Source organism: Bubalus bubalis, chromosome 7 (assembly GCF_019923935.1).
Source record: "Bubalus bubalis isolate 160015118507 breed Murrah chromosome 7, NDDB_SH_1, whole genome shotgun sequence".
Lineage (NCBI taxonomy): Eukaryota > Metazoa > Chordata > Mammalia > Artiodactyla > Bovidae > Bubalus > Bubalus bubalis.
Window position 1 is genome coordinate 105,811,608 of NC_059163.1, and position 22,306 is coordinate 105,833,913.

At 44.0% G+C, this 22,306-nt stretch overlaps 1 protein-coding gene across 1 annotated transcript; it reads right to left on the reverse strand.

Moving 5' to 3' along the window:
• Positions 1 to 7,871: 7,871 nt before the first annotated feature.
• Positions 7,872 to 10,218, reverse strand: ATOH1 (atonal bHLH transcription factor 1). Its single transcript, XM_006076541.3, has one exon. The coding sequence runs from the start codon at positions 9,928 to 9,930 to the stop codon at positions 8,872 to 8,874; it is 1,059 nt and encodes a 352-aa protein (XP_006076603.2). The 5' UTR covers positions 9,931 to 10,218; the 3' UTR covers positions 7,872 to 8,871.
• Between the last annotated feature and the right edge of the window lie 12,088 nt (positions 10,219 to 22,306).

Genomic DNA, 22,306 nt, shown 5'->3' on the forward strand with positions numbered 1-22,306 from the left:
ACTAAATTCTCAGATGCTGTCCTGGGATGCAGATAGGAAGGAGCAATGACGGAAACTATATAGGTAAGACAGCAAGTACAAAGTTTATTTCTTGTTTCTAAAGCGTGACCCAGTTAACTGCTTGCAAACTTTCCTTTTTTGATTAGAAATATTTTCTGCATTTCAAACACCTCTACTCTCCACTTCACTCCTTACGTGTGTTGAGGGGGGCAGGTTGTGAAAGCACTTAGGTCACAGGCAGTATAGAAGAGCTTGCTTTAAACCAATGAATTGCTATTTTTTAGTCTCTAAGTTGTGTCTGACTCTTTTGTGACCCCATGGACTGTAGCCTGCAAGGCTCCTCTGTCCATGAGATTTCTCAGGCAAGAATACCAATACCGGAATGGGTTACCATTTCTTTCTCCAGGGGATCTTCCTAACCCAGAGGCTGAACCCACATTTCCTTGTCTCCTACATTGGCAGTTGGATTCTTTACTGCTGAGTCATCTGGGAAGCCCAAAACCAATGAATAAAGATTTATAAAAGGGAATACTGATTTTTGATATGTAGAGAACAGAACTTTTCAAAACAAAGAAATGTTTTTTCAGATACTGAACCAGTCAGGCAATGGTAAATGTTTACCTGGAGGAAGGTTTAAGGGGAAAAAGCCAATAGCTCAGAAGACTAGGGGAATAAAAAATGTATGCTATCATTGAATGTATCCACAGTTACAAATGTAGCGGATTAATTTACTTCACCCTCCAAGAGAAACAGTAAAAATTATAGCCCCATTTTCTTCCCATCCTACATAAAGGGACAATTTTGTGAAATGACGTGCTGTGGGCCATTACTCTTCAGGACACACTTTCATATAACATTCTTTGTCTCATTCCCTAACCTACATGTGTGTTTAGTATTTGGATGGATTTTTCCAGATGAGAGCATAAATGAATTTCTATACAGAATAAGAGCACTTGTGTCCAGTATCGGTTGAATCAGAGGAGCAAAGCTGGCATTCTAAATGAAAAATTATTCTAAACAATTATCTCTTAAATCTGTCACCTCATATTGGAGCCTGATCCATGATCATCTCCAGAAAATTATCTCTCTGGAGCAAATGTAAAGTGGATGAGTTTAGGAATCTCTATTATCATCACCAGCAACTTTGACCAAGAATAGGAGGAGCAGGTATAAGGTGACTGGCTGAAAATATGCACCTGAGGCAGGTGAAATGTGGCAGGAAGAATTCTGATCCTAGACTCAGAGACCCCTGTGATCATGGTCTCTGCAGTGCTGAGGCCAAGTTACCTTCAGCAGGCCATTTAATCTCTCTGAGCCTCAGTTTCTTCTGGTATGAATTTATGACTACACTCTCACTAATCACTTCATAAGAAACAAAATAAAGGTATCCTCAGTTCAAAAGGAAGAGACTAGAATTGTGGTTGATTAGAAGATTGGCACTGAGGGTTTCAAACCACTCAGAATCTCTGCTGTTTTTGAAAGAAAACAATGAAGGCTATGAGCAGGGTACCCTTGTAACTGTGGATGAAATAGTTTGATGGCTACCATAAGACTCCAAAGGTGGGTGACCCATTTGAAGCAAGAATGCTACGCTCATCTGCAGTACCACAAAGCTTCTTTTCCATGTTTTACTCTGAGATCCCACCAAGTTCTAAGTTCTCTAAAGGGCAGAGGCTCGATTTTTTGTGTGTATTTCTCTTAGGGTGGTGAACCCCAGTGCTACGCGGCCATCAGCACCCAGGAAGTACTCATTCATTGAGTAAAAGGAGGAGAAGATAAGGGAATATGAATAAGAGAGAGTGGGGCAAGAGTTTGAAAAGAATAAGAGAAGTAGTCACCAAAGGAAGTCTTGCTCTTCATGAGGTCATTGCCTTCTAAGTAATAAAATTGCTTTTCTCTTTATTCTTGGAATATCAACACAAGAGAACAACTACTTTTTCATTCGGGTTATAGATGGGTGTCCCTTCCATCAAACTCAGTGGTCCTCTAAACGCATACGGAATTATTACAGAGTGATGCAACTTCATATACCAACCTTAGAGGCATCATGACAACCTGACTCTATCTCCCTACCTCTCTTAGAGTTTGTGTAGCTTAAGAAGATTCTTGCTCCCTGCTTTTCACAAGCATTCACTGGTTATGATTTTGGGAAATGGCAACCCACTCCAGTATCCTTGCTTGGAAAATCTCATGGACAGAAGAGCCTGGTGGGCTGCAGTCCATAGGGTCGCAAAGAGTCGGGCATGACTGGGTGACTAACACTTACACTTAACGGAGACAGGGGGCAAAGTTCTTGCCCCTCCTGGACTGATGCCCTTACGCCACCAAAGGCGGCTGGTATTGTTTTAGAGTTGAAGTACCTAAGGCCTGGAGCATATTGTCGTGGCCTCATAGGCTAAAAGCAACAACGAAGTCAGGTTCATGGGCTTTAAGAATCTAAGCTGTCTTCTCCTCCCTTCTTGGAAATATGAGTGTTACAGAAAAGAAGGCAAAAGGGGGTTCCTATAGCCAGTATTCTTTCCTGTCCATTTCCACAGGCAATGTCAATAAGAAGTCTACCATAGACTCCTGTAGGTTGGTGCTTTTCATGGTGTGGTCCTTGCCTCCATTTGGATCAGATTCAGCTGGGAATGCTGTAGGAAGCTTCCTGGTGTTATTCTTTGACCTACCAAATCAATGTCTTTTGGGTTATAAGAAATTTTAAGAAAGGAAATCCTGTATATTTTTGTTAGGAACTGAACTTCTACCTTCCTGGTCAACAGGTAGCCCTACGTTTTCAGATCTCTCTTACTTTTGTGGCATTTAAGACACAAAGACCAAAAATGATGCCTACTAAGGACCCCTCCCAATCCTAGTCCTTCCCACACCAACATTCCAAGGCCAAGTGTTTGTAGGGGCTGGAAGGCAACAAGGATTGTGAGGAAAGGCCTCTGAAAGAGACAAATAGGTGGCTAGTGGCTCTTAAGAACGACTACATCTGCTGTCTTGGGAAATCCCAAGGCAGTCACCGAAGACCTAGCTCACACCTTCCAGCCTCATCCGACAGTAGCTGGGCCTGGTGAACCCCGCATCAGAACACTATTTCCTTTATTAGATGACTTAACTCATCAGTGGGGCTTCCCTGGTGGCTGAGATGGTAAAGAACCTGCCTGCAATGTGGGAGACCCAGGTTTGATCCCGGGATCAGAACGATACCCTGGAGGAGGGCAAGGCAACCCACTCGAGTGTTCTTGCCTGGTGAATTCCATGCATAGAGGAGCCGGGTGGACTACAGTTCGTGGGGTCGCAAGGAGTTGGACAGGACTGAACGACTAACACTTTTAACAGAATTGTTAAAGCTAAAAACAAAACCAAAAGCTTGTATTGGAGAGCATCTTTTTTTCCATGTCTTTGGAGGAATTTTCTGGTTTCCCCGGAGAACGGCATGAACTTGCCTCATGAGCCTGACTTCTGCAGACTAGGCAGCCAAAACCTCTTCTATTACTCTCTTGGTTTTGGAAGAGGGACTGAAACAGGAAATGGGATGTAGAGAGGCCTCAAATCTTGGTACCACAGTGCTTAGTTCTGTCTTTTTTAAGGCGCTGAAAGAAAGAAGTCATAGATTTGCGTCTGGGCCTTGGGTTGTGAGAGACAGTGGCCGCGCTCTTTCCAATCAGCTTGAACTCTAAGAACTGTAACAGCATCCGTATATCCACAGGATAGAGGATGTTTTAAGCATAAGGGAGGGCCTGAAGAACTGTATTTTTTATTAGAAAAGGGGAACGCATCTTCCCCTGCAAGCCCGGGCCGGGCAGTCGCGGAGCGCGTCTGCGAGGCCCTCGGCGCGGTGCCGCTTCACCGCTTCCGTGCCTCAGTCCCCAGCCCGGCTCTTCGCGGACGACCCCGCAGCTCGCCCGTCGCCGCCGCCCCCCAGCTTCCCCTCCCCTTGGCATTGCTTGGCTTTCCCTTCCCGCGGCCTCTTTTCTCGCCCGGCCGGTTGCCGGGAGGTGCAGTGGGCAGTGGCGGCTCCCGCTGCGAAGCTGGGGGAGGAGAGGGGCCCGGGCCTGGCGCGGGAGGCGGCGAGAGACGCTCGCTTCTGTGAGTTCTGCCGGCGGGGGGCCGAGGAAGGCTGTGAACGCGGAGGAGGCCGGGGTGGAGGAGGCCGGGGAGGGGTGATGATGGTGTTAAATGTGGCCGCGCTGCTCCCCGGGGAGCTGCCTGAAAGGAGAGTGCGCTCACCAGCTGACAGCGCGTGCTCCGCTCCAGACGCTCGGCACCGCGGCCAGGAGCCTCTGCCAGCCCCTCTATTGTCAGCCGTTCTCTAATTAAGAAACACTCACATTACGGCAAACCACCCCCACGCTTCTTGGTTCCTGTCCTTTTCTTTATCTCCCCCCGACTTCTCTCCTCCCCTGACTCTCCCCTGCGTCCCAGGATTTAACCCATTCTCCTCTCCGTTGGCCTTTTTTGGTTCGTGGCCTAGCAGAAGAGGAGGGACCTCCGTGGTCTGCGATTCTCTCGGGGACTCTGCTCCGCCTGGGGTGAGGGTGGCTGGTGAGAGCAATGTCAAAAAAACAGAGGAAAAGTTCACCTTTATTATAGCTACCCCACCTCCCATCTCTCATCCCTTCACCCAACACCAACTGCAATCGGTTCAACTACTAGAGGTCCTGTTTAACTCTCACCAGGACTTGCTGGTTTTTCCAGATTGCAGTTGACAAATCTAGATTGCCATTGCCAAATGGGTTTGCTGCTTTTCGTTTCCATCTCCAAGTGGGCTCTGGAACTGCCAAGAGGAAGTTGATCATGTCTTTCTTGAACTTTCAAATGAACAGAGGAGAGAAGTAATTATAAGATATCCTTTTAATGAAAGACTGCTTATTTGGTTCAGGTTTAAATCTCTAAAATCAATAGAAAGGCCTAAGGAAAGCATTGCTCCTGCTTTAGTTAAGATTAAGGAAATTAACTACCCCACATTTTTTCTGGTCAGGCTGGACCCCTAGTTAGCAAAGTACCCTGGAGTCGTGTTTAAACTTGCTGGTTGCCAAAAAGAAACTTCTTCAGCTTTCTGTGAAATCAAATAAGTTTCACAAAGTGTGGTGAGCCAAAGTCCTCCACCCAATAAAAGTGGTGGTGGTGTGAAGACAGAATGTAAGATAAAATACAAAGCAAGCTGTTTAAAGCATATGAAACTCTAGAAAGCACGGGCAGCGTCGCAAAAGACTAACCCGATTTATCTGTCTTCATTTCTTTAAGAAATGCTGCCTCTTTGTTTGTTTGGGTGATATTAAGCATGTCTAACTTGCACACATAGTTGATTCCTTTGCTAGTATCTTGGATACTTGGATCTGACTTTGGAAGGTAGAAGCTAATTGCTAATAATGGAGAGAAAGGAACCAGTCAGCATGGCAGGAGTGGTCTGGCATATGGGGAATGAGCACTCAGAAATACTCAATATTCAAGTTTCCAAAATATTAATGAGATTATAGCAACCTGCAGCTATACGTTACAGCTTGTTAATGGAGTGTAAGAGAGCGAGCTGCCAAACGTTTGTTATGCAAACTCCATAGCAGAACCTTAAAATGGAAATGTGATTGGACATCTCTTTCAAAGAAATGCCAGCGTTAAAAGAAAGAAATAGAATGAAGGAAAGAAAAGAGGTTGACGTCCTCATTTTAACTTTAAGCACTTAATTTATTGCAAAGTAATTTGGCTTTTTTATGCATCTCTTGATGGGTCAGAAGAATTCATCCTCACTTTTCAATCAGTGTGATATAGAGTTTCCAATCTGATATTCTGTATGGCTATTCTTGAGAGCAGAAATGGAAAGTGACTCCACTGAATGAAGCTGGCATTTTCTCCACTTCATATATAATGCCACTAACATTTAAAAGTATAAATATCTGACTATCATCGTGGTACAAGGGGCAGTAGGTGGGGATCCCTGAACATTTACATAGCTGTAGCGCCTATCCATCTATTTTCTTAGAGAAAGTCTGTGGGCACATTGACATAGTGGATGGGAGTAGAAAGCTCCAGTTCTGAATATTGACATTTTCTAGCTGTGTAATTTTGGGACAAGTCAGGGACAATAGTTTCCTCATTTATAAACGATGTGGAGGAAGATGTTCCTGGTGTCATTTCTGTTGAAATTTCCAGGAGTCCATAAGAAGAAAAGAAATAACTTTTAAGAGTCTTTTAACTCTGGTTAACACCAAAGAAGCATAAACAGCTTTGGAAAATGAAATAAAGACTGTTTTCTTTGAGAAAAAATCCCGCAGCTCTTTATTTTTTCTCAGTCTTGTCCTTCCCCTACTGATTCATAACGGATAAAACAATTCTAGGTCCTCTTCTCCATCCACACCTGCGTGCAAACAAACCAAGCCAAATAACTATAAAAATATGTGTATATTCATCCTGCAAGTTTGCCGTCTGTCTATGCCTGTTGAGTCTGCTGATTGAGAACAAAATGGAAATGTGTTAGAAGCAATCGCTTGATTTATTCAACAGTCCGAAGATTGCTGATGTTTATCAGGGAGCACAGCAAACTCATTGGGTGCAAAAGGTTATCTAAGGGTCAGGTGCATTGTTTCTGCCTCTGGAAAGTGTCACGAGCCACCACTTTCTCTGAGAGCTGGCGAGTCTTTGGCTTCCCTTGGTTGTCAGCTTCAGGCGAAAGCCATGGATCCCTAGGTGGTCAGTTAATAGTTTGTTTCTCGATTCCCTGCTCAAGACCAGAACTTCGTCCCTTCGCGCGCATTCCTTTTCCTGCAAACCCAGTTTGTGGTGCTCTCCTTTTTTCAAGGTGCTGGCGGGAAGAAGAGAATTCAGGAGCAGTTAAACTAACATTCTCTCACTTCCCCCCTTCCTCCAGCCCGCTTCCCTGTTGCCACAATTTATCTCAACGTGGACACAAAATACAAAGGATTTGGCTTAAAATCAACCTCTCCAATCCAGCGGAGTTTAGCCAGTGGAAATTCACCTAATCTTTAAAAAATAGTTTTACTCTCAACGTTTGCCAAGAACATTTTAAAAAGTCTGCTTTCTACACACATACTTCATATTAGCTTTTTCTAAATCTATGATCCTGAGACCCAGGATATATTTTTCCTGAGAATGGTGAGGTGAGTGTGAGTGCAGTCTTTAGTTTCTGCCACTGACTAAAAAATGTAGTTAAAAATTTTCAACATAGGCATTAATTTAGAAGGACAAGATTAAAGCAAATATCATCTTCACTGGAAGAAACAGAATAGTTTGGAAATAAAAAAGTGTAGCACAACCATTTCCTAGGATGACTGCAGTTTTCTATTTTTTGAATCAATGGGCCCCAATACCCCTTTCCCATCAAGTTCTTTTCCATTGTTCTCTTTTCCTCTCAGTGGCTTCCCTACTCCCCCCAACCCTGCCCCCGCCGCCTACAAAGAAGAGAGAATGAGAGAGCAGGAGGGAGGAAGGAGAGAAAGCTTGTGTCGTGTATTTGAACTTCGGGGCGGAGGGGAAAGCTTTCAACTTGGCTAAAGTTTTTATGAAGTGAAATAGCTAATCCTGGTAAAGTTCAGTACTGGCTAGATCCTAGAAGACCTCAGACTCCTTGCAGAGGTTGTTGGGAATGGGAATAAGGAGCACGGAAAGATCCTGGGAAGATTCTAGAGGCAAAATTGTATTGAAAATTTGGGAAAGGTTTTATCTCACCATTTAATTATTGACCCAATCGCTTTTCTGTATTGGATTTCTGGTACTACTTGATGCTACAAGGTTTATAATGGAATTTTTCTTCAAAACTCGTGGTTCACATAAACTTGCATTTAATAGAAGACAGTTCAAACATTCAAGGTCATTTTAAACTGTTTTTATGCTTATATTAGAATGAAATAAGCAACTGACAAGTAAAAGTTATTTTCACATTTATTTTTATCATTTTGCAAAAGGAATACATAAAACAATGGCAGTTGGCTTTGCTAAATTAAAATAAAATGATCTCGAGTAGAAAAAAGTAAAAAAATGAATCAAGGTAAGTAGAAATGGTAGCAAACACTCAATAATAAATATGTCTTCTGATATTAAAGCAAAATAAAATGGACCAAATGCTTTTGACACTACTGGATGTAGGTTATTTATTTATTTTTTAAAAACAAACATTTGTAAAGAGCATAAGGATCATAAGTGGCCGTATTTAAAAAAACAAAAAACAACAAAAACAAAACTGGTCTGCAATTGGCAGTTTAGTTTGTCCCAGAGCCGCAGTAGTGGGGCTGATAAAGTGCGTGCGCCAAGTTTCCGAAAAGACGCCAACGTTCTCGCGGTCCGATATATATACTGGGTATGCTTATGCAATATATAAACCTCAAAGTCCATTGTTTTCCAACAATTCCATAGTCAAAACTTATTCACCTTGGAAGCATTAACTTTGCGTTTCACAATGAATTTCGGGAGACAACTTCGGAATACTCACTCTGCCACACGCGAGTGCGCGCAACACACAAGGATGGATGCCCAGGGCATAAAATAAATTAAACACAAACCAGCGACAAAGAAGTAGATTCGATGTTTTAGCAGCGTATTGGCAGCAGAGAACTAGAATAATGTTGCTAGGTATGAGTACATATAATTAAACCTTATCTATCTACAGGAGGAGCAGAATGTGGGAGAACAGAACACAACTTTTAACAGCAAGCATTCACCGAACAACATGGACGATAGGAAGTTTGAGATAGCTGCGGCTTTTGCAAACCATCAAATGTAGCTGCCATCTGAAGCCAAGTCGTTGCTAAACAACGACCATCACTTAGCAAAAATTAAAAGGCTGCGGGGATCTTTTACCGCGGGGCTCTCCGCGCACTGGAAAAGGGTGATTTTGTTTCTGTCTCAGTTTTCCGGGTTTTGGACACCTTCCTAACTTGCCTCATCCGAGTCACTGTAATGCGAATGGGGGGAAAACTCCCCGTCGCTTCTGTGGGATCGGGGGGAAGTTTTGCTACTTTCCTCCTGCACTGGCTGCAGGATGCCCCCAGGCAGCGAAGGCGACAAGTTCTTTTGCGCCATCATCGCTGTCAGGGCGCTGTCCTCGAAAGTCGAGAAGTGCAGAGCTTCCAGCTGCACAGAGTAACCGCCGGCGGAGGCCGGGGCCGAAAAGCGAGTCCGGCAGCTGCCGGGAGGGGTCGGTCGCTGAGCCCCTCCCGAGGCTGGCGACGTCCCCGCTGCGGTCGCGGTGCCCGCGCCTGCTTCGTAGGGGGCCGCGGCGCGAAGGTGGTGGTGGTCGCTCTTGCAAGATGCTGGTGGCGGCGGCGGCTGGTCTCCGCTGCTGGGGGTTTGAAGCAGCTCGGACAAGGCGTTGATGTAGATCTGGGCCATCTGCAGGGTCTCGTACTTGGACAGCTTCTTGTCGTTGTTGAAGGACGGGATAACGTTGCGAAGCTGGTCGAAGGCGTGATTCAGCCCGTGCATCCTGCGTCGCTCCCTGGCGTTGGCCGCCAGCCGCCTTTGCTTCTGCACGCCGTTCACCTGTTTGCTGGAAGGGGCGCGCTGGCGGCTGCAGCCCAGCTCGTCTACCACCACCCCGCCTTTCAGCTTGCACAGTTGTTCCCGTACTTTCACCGGTCCCGGGCTCTTGCTGCTGCCACTGCCGCTGCTCCTTCTCACCAGCTCCCCTCGGGCGTCCGCCTCGTCCCGGGGCGCGGCGGCCTCGGAGGCACCCAGCTCTGGGGAATGGAGCAAGTACTGGGCGGCGCGTGCCGTGCAGATGCCCTGCAAAGTGGGAGCCAGCCAGGCGCGTGGGTCGGTGCTGTCCAGGAGGGACAGCTCGGCCGGGTAGACCGGATGCTCTCTTGCCTGCAGGGTCGCAGGAGGCTGGGGTGGCGGCGGCTGCGGGAGGTGGTGCGGCTGGGGATGGCGATGGTGGTCCCCCAACTCCTTCACCTCAGCCCACTCTTCTGCATGCAGCAGGCGGGACATTGCACTGCAGAGGCTCGGAGGCTCAGGGTCGGAGGAGGCACTGACAAACAAGCTCAACCAAAAACCCCTTCCCGGGTCTCTACTGCAATGTCTTAGTTTTTTTTTTTTTTTCCTCCTCCTCGACCCTCCCCCACCCACTCGGAGATCACACACCAGGTCGCGTGCAACGAAGCTTCTCTGGTTGCTGAAGGCGCTGCGCCCCTTTAAAAAGCGGCACGCGCCAGTGTGTCTCCCCCGGCTCCTCTCCCAGCCCCCTCCTCGCGCCTGTCGCGTGTCAGCTCAGCCAATGGAGGGCGCGGGCAGGCGCGTGCGAACAGCCAATCAAAGAGTTTTACACCGGGAGAAAAGTTCCTGCTAGTGGAGCGCTTGGGCGGCGGCTCCAGGGTTTTTTTTTTTCCCCCCTTCTCTGTTAAGTTCGTAGATTCATATGTTAATTGAGGGTTGTAATTTGACTCCAGTGTTGTGTCACCCCGCCAGGGGCTGGGGTGCGTGAGCGGTTGCGGAGCGGACTCTTGGCTGGAGCCCGAGCAGACTCGGGTCAGAAGTGCGCAGCCACCGGGCGGGTGAAAGTCCCCGGCCGAGGCTAGACGCGCCTGGGGCGAGGAGGGCTCTCGCGTAAAGGAGAGAAGTCGTTTGCCCTTTGCTTCTTCACGCTGGGATCGCAGTTCTCACCGTTTGTGCCCACACGTTTAAAGTCTCTCATATAGAATATAGCATATGTATTACATGCATATCTATGCATGTAATACATACATGTATCTATGTATAAATATTTCATTATGTATTCATAGATACGTAATTGCTAAATGACATCCACCATTTAAAATCAATGTTGGAATTAAAAAAAAAAATATTGTCTCCGAATATGTTTTTCATTTTTCACCTCTCGCTCCAGATGGACATTATGTAGTCTCTTTCTTAATGGAAAGTAAAGCTCTGGTACAGTTATAGAATGTACCAAACTCCAAATCCCCACCCCCACCCCAAATCCTCTCCGTTCTCCTTTCCCAGCACCCTGAGGCCAGATAGGATGATAATCTGCAGAAATCAGAGTAGTTTTAGGGAAGGGATATTGTGTCGTTTGAACACCCACAGTAGGACTTCATAATAAATGCGGAGCAAGGGGAGGGGAGTGGCGAAAGAACCGGCTCTTGCGTTCCGGGCAATTCGGAACACCCTCACGGTAAAGAAACCCGGAGTGATCTGACCTGACTCAGGAGCCCCAAGTTTAATACGGCGCGAGGCTTCTCTGGCAAACACCTAGAAACCACAGCCTAAGTCACTGCACCCCAGATCAGTTAGGGTGTGCTCTCCCCAACGCCCAACCCCAGCCGCAGCCGCCGCCTGGCGGAGCGCTGAAACCCGGGAGGTCCTGGGCGAAGTTCGGAGGCTGTCTCCCAGGTGAGTATCACCCTCCCTCCGCGCCTGCAGCTGGGGCCTCGGGTAATCATGCCAAAAAGCCAATCAGAAACGCCCCGGGCCCGGGCGTGCCCATGCTGGCGCCCAACCCTCCTCCACTCTCTTCTGCACCTTACCTTCCTCAAGCGAGTGGGACGCAGCCAGCTCGGACTAGTGCTGTTTTCCACTTTAGCGGTGGCTGTCCTCCGTAAAGGAGTTTCGTCCTCTGGAAAAGATGCTGAATAGAAATGCCGGCAGAGAATGGCCCTTGGAACATGGTTTTGCAAGTGCCGAGAAATGACTGAAAGTTGTTCTGGCTAGTATTCACAGGGACTTGATCTAACCTGCCATTTAGAACTCCCTGGACAAAAGAATCTGGACTAGGCTAGATTTAGTTTTGAGTGATGGATGGATAGACAGATCGATTGATCTATCATCTATCTTCTGTAGCTTTTTTTCCATCAGGGAGGCAGAGGAAGCTAGACATCTGAGTTGGAGGTGGGAGCATGAGGCCCAGGGCATGGGATTGGAGCCTGAGTTTCATGAACTGGGTACCTCTGCAGAGGCTTTCAGTCTTGGGATGTCAAGCACTACCTAATGTAAGTGTCTGTAGGGGCTGGATAGTGAGTGGCAGAAGCAGCTGAGTATTGCATATGGCAGTTTAAGCAGAAAGAGAAGGGCTTTTCTGTGCTGGACAGCTGGATTAGTTAAATATGTGTGCCTGCTCAGTCGTGTCCAACTCTTTGCATCCCCATGGACTGTAGCCCACCAGGCTCCTCTGTCCATTGGATTCTCCAGGCAAGAATACTGGAGTGGGTTGCCATTTCCTCCGCCAGGGGATCTTCCCCACCCAGGGATCAAACCCAAGTCTCCTTCAGCTCCTGCACTGGCAGGTGGGTTCTTTGCCAGGGAGCCAACTGGGAAGCCTGATTAGCTAAATACAGAAGGACTAATAAAAAAAAGTAAGCATTTGAGAAAAGTAGGAGTAAGGTTTCTCGCTGTCAGAGAAGGGAATTACAAATATGGAAATGGACAAAGCTGTAGTGTTGAATTTGAATTGGAGATTTTGCTATAAATTTATGATTTTCAATATGTATAAATAGATGATACTGGAATAGAATAGATATAAATGTGGAGTGTATGTGCATTCATATATATATATATATTCCCTAGTTCTTTTCATTCTTAGGGCTTGGGATCAGCAATGACCATATCTAGCTATCAAATTTTACTTTCCAAAAAAATTGCCCACTAAACAGACCAGGGTTCTTGGAAAAATGAACTAATTCCAGGGATGGTAGCAATGTTAATTTCCTGATTTTGATGGCTTTATTGTGGTTATATAAGAGAAGAGAACGTTCTCCTTTTCAGGGACTACTCACTAAAATATTCAGCTTATTCTCAAATAGTTTAGTTAAAAAGGTTCTTTGCATTATGCTTTCAACTTTTCTATAAGTTTGACATTCTCCTGAATAAAAAGTAAACACACCAAATAGGCATATTTAATTTGTTCTTTGCATGTCTAGAGTTACCAATTCATGTCTAGCCAAGCATTATACGAGTGCTGGGGCCTGTAGTTATTGCTGAAACTTTAAGTTAAATGTTGTTCTGCCCAGCCACAGTAGAGTATGTATTCAATGGGTTTATGAATTCTCAAGTTTTAATGACTATTCAATTCATAAAAGTCAAAAAATACTTCTCAAGATGTGCCCCAAATTGAATATTAACTTGAAATGTATTCTTCTACAGGTTATTTAAAGTAAAAATTTTAAATCTTTGCAAATTCTCCTAGGCAGTGTTGTGATCAGGTTACAAACATAAGAAAAAAAAGAAAAATCAAGCAACCAACCAAAGGAATTCCCCTAGCCCCCAGAAGTATTGTTTTCACTATTGTTTATAGCAATTATGAGGAAGAATTAAGCATATCCCATCATTCCTATGTGAATGGAATTTCAGAGCAATCAGATGGTATTGCCTTAGTTCACGAGGAAAATTTCTTTTCAAACTAATTCCATCTAATAAGGATAGAAGAAATAAACGACTTAGAAAATTCATCATTTCACAACCCCTAATGAAAATTTTTATTTAAGTAATCGATAGCAATGAATGAAACAATTAGATCAAGGTTTTTTGGGGGAATTTGACAATGGATGTATCAGTCTGTCACCATTGGAACCCATTCATCAATCATAGCATCTTTCAGAGTAGCACATGATATTATGTGCTTCCTGATTTTTCATGTATTATGAAGTACTCATATAATTAATATAATTGATTATATTCTTTGCAGCTAAAGATGGACAAGCTCTATACAGTCAGCAAAGACAAGACTGGGAGCTGACTGTGGCTCAGATCATGAACTCCTTATTGCCAAATTCAGACTGAAATTGAAGAAAGTAGGGAAAACCACTAGACTATTCATGTATGACCTAAATCAAATCCCTTATGATTATACAGTGGAAGTGACAAATAGATTCAAGGGATTAGATCTGATAGACAGGGTGCCTGAACAACTATGGAAGGAGGTTCATGACATTGTATAGGAGGCAGGGATCAAGACCATTCCCAAGGAAAAGTAATGCAAAAAGGCAAAATGGCTGTCTGAGGAGGCCTTACAAATAGCTGTGAAAAGAAGAGAAGTGAAATACAAAGGATAAAAGAAAAGATATACCCATTTGAATGCAGAGTTCCAAAGAATAGAAAGGAGAGATAAGAAAGCCTTGCTCAGTGATCAGTGCAAAGAAATAGAGGAAAACAATAGAATGGGAAAGACTAGAGATCTCTTCAAGAAAATTAGAGATACCAAGGCAACATTTCATGCAAAGATGGGCACAATAAAGGACAGAAATGGTATGGATCTAACAGAAGAAGATATTAAGAAGAGGTGGCAAGAATACACAGAACTATACAAAAAAGATCTTCACGACCAAGATAATCACGATGGTGTGATCACTGACCTAGAGCCAGATATCCCAGAATGCGAAGTCAAGTGGGCCTTAGGAAGCATCATTACAAACAAAGCTAGTGGAGGTGAAGGAATTCCAGTTGAGCTATTTCAAATCCTAAAAGATGATGCTGTGGAAGTGCTGCACTCAATATGCCAGCAAATTTGGAAAACTCAGCCATGGCCACAGGACTGGAAAAAGTCAGTTTTCATTCCAATCCCAAAGAAAGGCAATGCCGAAGAATGTTCAAACTACTGCATAATTGCACTCATCTCACACATTAGCAAAGTAATACTCAGAATTCTCCAAGCCAGGCTTCAACTGTACATGAGCCATGAACTTCCAGATGTTCAGGCTGGTTTTAGAAAGGCAGAGGAACCAGAGACCAAATTGCTAACATCCACTGGATCATCAAAAAAGCAAGAGAATTCCAGAAAAACATCTACTTCTGCTTTATTGACTATACCAAAGCCTTTGACTTGTGGATCACAACAAACTATGGGAAGTTCTTCAAGAGATGGGAATACCAGACCACCTGATCTGCCTCCTGAGAAATCTGTATGCAGGTCAGGAAGCAACAGTTAGAACTGGACATGGAACAACAGACTGGTTCCAAATCAGGAAAGGAGTACACCAAGGCTGTATATTGTCACCTTGCTTAGTTAACTTATATGCAGAGTACATCTTATATGAGTACATTAACTTATATGAGAAGCTCTGGGCTGGATGAAGCACAAGCTGGAATCAAGATTGCCGGGAGAAATATCAATAACCTCAGATATGCAGATGACAAAGAAGAACTAAAGATCCTCTTGATGAAAGTGAAAGAGAAGAGTGAAAAAGTTGGCTTAAAATTCAACATTCAGAAAACTAAAATCATGGCATCTGGTCCCATCACTTCATGGCAAATAGATGGGGAAACAATGGAAACAGTGACAGACTTTATTTTGGGGGGCTCCAAAATCACTGGAGATGGGTACTGCAGCCATGAAATTAAAAGATACTTGCTCTTTGGAAGAAAAGTTAGGACCAACCTAGATAGCATATTAGAAAGCAGAGACATTACTTTGCCAACAAAGGTCCATCTAGTCAAAGCTATGGTTTTTCCAGTAGTCATGTATGGATGTGAGAGTCGGATTATAAAGAAAGCTGAGTGCTGAAGAATTGATGCTTTTGAACTGTGGTGTTGGAGAAGACTTTTGAGAGTCCCTTGGACTGCAAGGAGATCCAACCAGTCCATCCTAAAAGACATCAGTCCTGAATATTATTTGCAAGGACTGATGCTGAAGCTGAAATTCCAGTAATTTGGCAAGCTGATGAGAAGAACTGACTCATTGGAAAAGAGCCTGATACTGGGAAAAATTTTGGGCTGGAGGAGAAGGGGATAACAGACAATGAGATGGTTGGATGACATCATCAACTCAATGGACATGAGTTTTAGCAGGCTCCAGAAGTTGGTGATGGACAGGGAGGCCTGGTGTGCTACAGTCCATGGGGTCAGAAAGAGTCAGACATGACTGAGCGACTAACTGTACTGAACTGATGAAGTGCTCAGACTTCTATGAAGTATCCTTAAAAAAAAAAAAAAAGTGAATCTGAGTTTAAAATATGGGGAATATCATATTGGGCTTCTGCAGTGGCTCAGTGGTGAAGAGTCCATTTGCAATGCAGGATCCACAGGATACACTGGTTCAACCCCTGGGTCAGGAAGATCCCCTGGAGAAGGGCCTGCCAACTCACTCCAGTGTTCTTGCCTGGAGAATCCCATGGATAGGAGGAGCCTGGGGGGCTATAGTCCATAGGGTCAGAAAGAATTAGACACAACTGAAGTAACTTAGCACAGCATAGCACACCATATTAAGTTTAAAGGACACCACGAAAAATGCAAAGAGACAACAAACCCACTTCGTGTAACATTCTATAGAACAAATGTTCAGTTTCCCCAAGTCTGTGACATGAAGAAAAGAGAGAGGTGAGGACTGTTCTTGATTAAGACAGTCTCAAGATATAGCACCAAAAGCAATGTGTGGACCTTGTTTGGATTCAGATTCAATAGTAAAAGGATCATTTTAAAGACACTTGATGAAATATGAATATAAATGCAGTATTATGTGATACCAGTGAGTTATTGTTAATTTTTTCTAAGTATGATAAAGGCAATGTGGTATCTAAAAAGTTGTGCATACCTTCAGAGTCACATATATATATATATATATATATATGGGTAAAATAACATGCCTATGATTTGCTTTGAAGTACTTTATGAACAAGATCAACAGTATAAAAAAGGAATAATGAAGCACATGTACAAAAATCTTGATAATCACTAATATGGGTGATATAATAATTCAGTAGACCATTATTTGAACATGAAAATTTTCATAATAAAATTCTATTAGAAGTTCAGTGGCATCTCACTGTCTATCATATATCAACCACAGAGTCCAGCTTTTAATTCTCAGTTATCTGGTCCTAACCTATGTTTCTAGACTGAGATTTCATTATTCCTTTTACACAGCTTCTCGTATTTATTTCAAGGATCTCGTATTTATGTACATAAAAATCACTTGGGATATTCATTAAAAAGGTAGATTCCTGGGCCCCTACTAAATCAACCAAATCACCTTTTTGAAAGGAACCCAGGACTTGTATTTAAAATAAGCACCCCAAGGGTTGTCCCACTTTGAGAATTATTTTTCTAGAAGATTTCCTGTACTCTATTCAACTAGTTTATAGTTCTCAGAACTTGTAATTCCTGTCACCACAAACATGCTAATCCAGACACCTATTATCTAGTCCTACTTACTAGAAGGTAAGCTAAGTTTCAAAGTCTAGACTAAATGCTTCCTCCTCTAAGAATTCTTCTCTTCTCACCTCTGGGATTACCATTCATCTTTCAGCAAGGAGATGAAAGCAAGGTGACTTAGGGTCTACTATTACACTAAAGGCTTGTTAGAGCTGTTCGCAGTTACATTTGTTACAGTTCCTAGGTTTGCTTAAGTTTCATTGACCACCAGAAACTGTAAACTCCTTCACAATTTTATAGTATCTGTATCAGTTATCTATTGCTCCATAATAAATCCACCCCCAGCCTCAGCTTAGTGGTTTAAACAACACACATTTACTACATCACACTTTCTGTGGGTAAGAGATTCTGGAGCTGCTGAGTTGGGTGGTTCTGGCTCAAGATTTCTCAAGAGGTTTTACTGAAAATATCAGCTCAAGTTTTAGTATCTGAAGGCTTGACTAGGACTGGAAGGGCCACTTCCTAGATGGTCCCTTCACAAGGCTGCAGAGTCAGTGCTGGCTGTTGGCAGTAAGCCCAAGTTTCTTGCCATGTGGATCATAAGGCTGTTTGAGTGTCCTGTGGCATATGAGCACCTTGCTCATTCAGAGGAAATGATTCAAGGGAGAAAAATGCAAGCTTCAGTATCTTTTAAGAGGGCTTCTCAGGTGGCTTGGTGGAAAAGAATCCTGCCACGTAGGAGATGCATGTTCGATCCCTAGGTTGGGAAGATCACCTAGAGAAGGAAATGGCAATCCATTTCAATATTCTTGCCTGGAAAATCCCAAGGGCAGAGGAGCCTGGAGGTCTATAGTCAATGGTGTTGCAAAGAACTGGACTCGACTGAGCACGCACACATCTCAGGCCATTTTTTCTTCACTGAAAGTGAAACGCACAGGACTTCCTCTCAGCACTGTCTTATTGCAACAGCAGCCTGTTTTTGGCTTGCAGACATAATGAGTCACCCTATCCACGAACCAGGCCTCAGTTCTTCCTTCTTTGTTAGCTGTTCCTTTTCTGTTACCTCATTAGAGGTGAGACATTGATGAAATGGAGTAATAAAAGAGTCTGGGACACCTGTTCATGAAACTTACTTATGCTCTCTTGAACTTATTGGGTCTGATCCAGAATTACTATTTCCATGATATGATGGATGGATATTTTTCCCTCCCCTCTCTCCCTGTCGAACTTGTAATTAATGAGATATCCAGATCAAAGTGAACAGCCTCGGTTGCACAGCACTTAATATTCCTTCATTAAGAGTTCAGTCTCTGCTAGAGGCCAGTAGCATCCAAGATCTGTTTGGAATGGTGGCTAGTTCTGTGCTTCAGATGGCATAATCTTGTTCCAACGCCTTAGAAGTCTGTGCTGTGACTCTTCTACTGGAGCTTACAAAAGACCCTACATGCAACCTTATGTTCCACAAATAGCTCCAGCACCATAGAATCTGCTGAATCACATGATGACATGGACAAGGAGGTTTATTCCACAACTTAGATCTGCTGTAAGCTCTGCTCAGAACTACTTGCTTCTGAGTCAGTTGTCAACTGATAAATAAGTCAGAGTTGTATGACATGTGCTTTCTCCAAAATCAAAAAAGGACTACCAGGCATTATGTCTGTTCCTTTGGGAGTGTCTTAATAACAGTATGTCACATAGTTCTGAAATTCTAAAACTTCACCACTCTGGCAGGATCTTGGATCTTTGTAATGTACCTCACAAGGGTATTTCTTTTAAAGCTACTTCCTGCTCCAGTTAAAGTGATGTCATCAGTAGAACAGACCACCATGAGTTTCTGCAGAAGTTCCAGGCAAACCAAGTCCTTTTATCATGAGAATGTTAACATGACCCTACAGTGTGGAGATTCCTTAAAAAACTGGAAATAGAACTGCCTTATGACCCAGCAATCCCACTACTGGGCATACACACTGAGGAAACCAGAATTGAAAGAGACACGTGTACCCCAATGTTCATCGCAGTGCTGTTTATAATAGCCAGGACATGGAAGCCACCTAGATGTCCATCAGCAGATGAATGGATAAGAACGCAGTGGTACATATACACAATGGAGTATTACTCAGCCATTAAAAAGAATACATTTGAATCAGTTCTAATGAGGTGGATGAAACTGGAGCCTATTATACAGAGTCAAGTAAGCCAGAAAGAAAAACACCAATACAGTATACTAACACATATATATGGAATTTAGAAAGATGGTAACAATAACCCTGTATGCGAGACAGCAAAAGAGACACAGATGTATAGAAGAGTCTTTTGGACTCTGTGGAAGAGGGAGAGGGTGGGATGATTTGGGAGAATGGCATTGAAACATGTACAATATCATATATGAAATGAATCGCCAGTCCAGGTTCAATGCATGATACAGGATGCTTGGGGCTGGTGCACTGGGATGACCCAGAGGGATGGTACAGGGAGGGAGGTGAGAGGGGGGTTCAGGATGGGGAACATGTATATACCTGTGGTGGATTCATGTTGATGTATGGCAAAACCAATACAATATTGTAACGTAATTAGCCTCCAATTAAAATAAATAAGTTTATATTTAAAAAAATAAATAAAGCCACTTACTTAGTAAAAAACAAAAAAAACAAACAAAAAAAACAAACGAATGCACTATTATTCATTCCAGGTGAGTGTGAACTGCTGCTTATCACCCTTCCTGCTAAATCCTCCGGATCAATAGCTGCATGATGAGTGCAACAGTTGCCAGGCGGCTGAGATGGGGCTCCCCCTCAGTTAGGTTCACAGTAGTCTATTATCATCTACTGTGATTCATCTGATTTTTGCGGGCGTCAGAGTGACCGATGAGATAGGGACATGGTGGAGACCTCTGCTCTTCCATCTGGTGGCGTACACCTCTGAGAGTGATACTCAATCTCCAAGTTCCCATCCAGTGTGTGGTATTTTTCTCATTTACTATCTAGGAGGGAGTGTACTTTCAGAGCCTTTCAGTTGGCCTTCAGAGCTGGCATTATAGCATCTTTAAACCTCTTCCTCTCTGACCTCTGTGCCTGTTGTCACATCCCCTTATTTGAGTCTGCCTCCTGCCTCCTTCACCTCAAAGAACATTGTTATTAATCTGGGCATACCCAGATACTCCAGCATAATCTCCCCATCCTGAGATTCTTAGTTCCATCACATTGCAAGTCCCTTTTGCCAGGTGAGGTAATATATTCACAGGTTCCTGGAAATTAGGATGTGGGCACCTTGGGAGGGACCACTAATCATCCTAGCGCTGATGTTGCTGCTGCTACTAAGTCACGTCAGTCGTGTCTGACTCTGTGCGACCCCATAGACGGCAGCCCACCAGGCTCCCCCGTCCCTGGGATTCTCCAGGCAAGAACACTGGAGTGGGTTGCCATTTCCTTCTCCAATGCATGAAAGTGAAAAGTGAAAGTGAAGTCATTCAGTCATGTCCGACTCAGTGACCCCATGGACTGAAGACTACCAGGCTCCTCCATCCATGGGATTTTTCAGGCAAGAGTACTGGAGTGGGGTGCCATTGCCTTCTCCAGATCATCCTAGTGCACCATCCATCTATTGTGTCCCTGGAAACACTGTGGTCTGTCAGCTATGGCCAAGACCTCTGGGGGTCAGGGTCTCCAATTTTCATTCTGGCTTAACTTCCTGGTGCAGGAATTATACCCACCTGGACATTGACAGGTAAGTGACATCACCTGGCCTCTGCTCTCCTGGAATCCTCTCTTTTGGTCCACCCCGACGAGCTTATTCCATGGCAGATTTCCTGAGTGTATATCCTAGCTAGAAAAGGACAGATTCACTGCATTTCTTAACAATGATACTATCCCCACATTAGCACTTCCTTTTTGTTTAAAACAAACAAATTGACTGTATTGCTTATTCCAGGAGCTTCCTGCAGGACCCACCAGCTTCATAGCCTCATAGCTTCAATAGGAAGCATCAGCTGGCAGTGTGCACCCTAGACTGAGCTCCTCACCTCAAACTCTCATTTTTCTTTGTTTACTCTAAATTATTACATCATGACCCTTCCCTAACCCTAGTCAACCTCCACCCCTGTCCCAGCATGGAAAGACCTGCCTTAAACCAGATTTCACAGTCTCAATAAATATTGTAGCCTTACTTATCCCCCTGTGAACTGTGTTGTCAACACATTCATTTTTGATTTAGTGAAGAGAGTTTCTTCTTTGGCTTCCCTGAGAAACATAGTAGCTAATGAATTCTCTGGTCTTAAGCCTTAAATCCATTCAAGTGTATCCCTCTTTTATAAGACTTTCCTCCCTTTCCTCAAACTGTGTTGAAGCTGTTCTGGCATTTCCACCTTATTTACTGTAGGTCAATGTTTCTTCCAAGTTTAAGAAATCCATCTCAGCATAATATTTGGACCTCTAGGATGTAAAATCCTGAGTTATGGAAATTCCCCTCAGTATTGCAGAACCTCTGGTGTAGTCCTTGGCTTCCAAAATAAGAACAGTACTTCCCCAAGTGGGCCATGCTGAGACTTGACCCTAGCTTTATGCCTACAAACTATAAGAAAGGTGGAGCCAATTTTGATGAAGGCAAGTATCTGGTGAGTCATCTTACTCATGTGAGGTCTCTGAATGGTCCTCAGGCAAGGGGAGGTGACTGTTCTTGAGTGAAATAAAGTGGATCACTTGAGGAGAGCTAGATGGTTCAGCAGAACATAAAGGGTTCCATACGTCTGCTTTTCATCCTCAGTTTCTTACTTCTCTCTCAGGACCTCAAGTTTAGCATTAGTCAGCTTGCCAGGGCTGTGTAGTAACAATACTCTGCAATTCGGCTACTCTTACAATAAGGTCTAATTCTCAGCCTGTACCGGCATTAAATGTGGATATCAGAGTTTTCTGGATTTTGCATTGTGTCCTGAGGTGATGGCTGATTAACTTGAGCCCCCCGTTTTCTTTCAGTGGTGTATCTGTGGTACTTCACCCGACATATCTGCAGTCTTTTACTGCAATCACTGTTGCCATATCTCTCAAATGGTAGAGATATTGCACAAGCTCAGTGTCTCCTCTTCTTCCTGCATCTGGTTCCAGTTCATCACAGATGAGACTGTTAGCAATAGTGACCCTACAGCATGCCAGGGGTCACCGCAACCCACTTATCGCTGACAATACACCCTTGGCTGCTATCTGGCCAGGGAGTGATCCAGTTCCAGAAACCCATCTGAGGTTATGCTTCCTAGACCATTTCCAATATGAATTATTTTAGTTTTGATTCTCCCAAA

Coding starts and splice junctions, on each gene's coding strand:
- ATOH1 (XM_006076541.3), bottom strand. CDS start 9,930: ATGTCCCGCCTGCTGCATGCAGAAGAGTGGGCTGAGGTGAAGGAGTTG.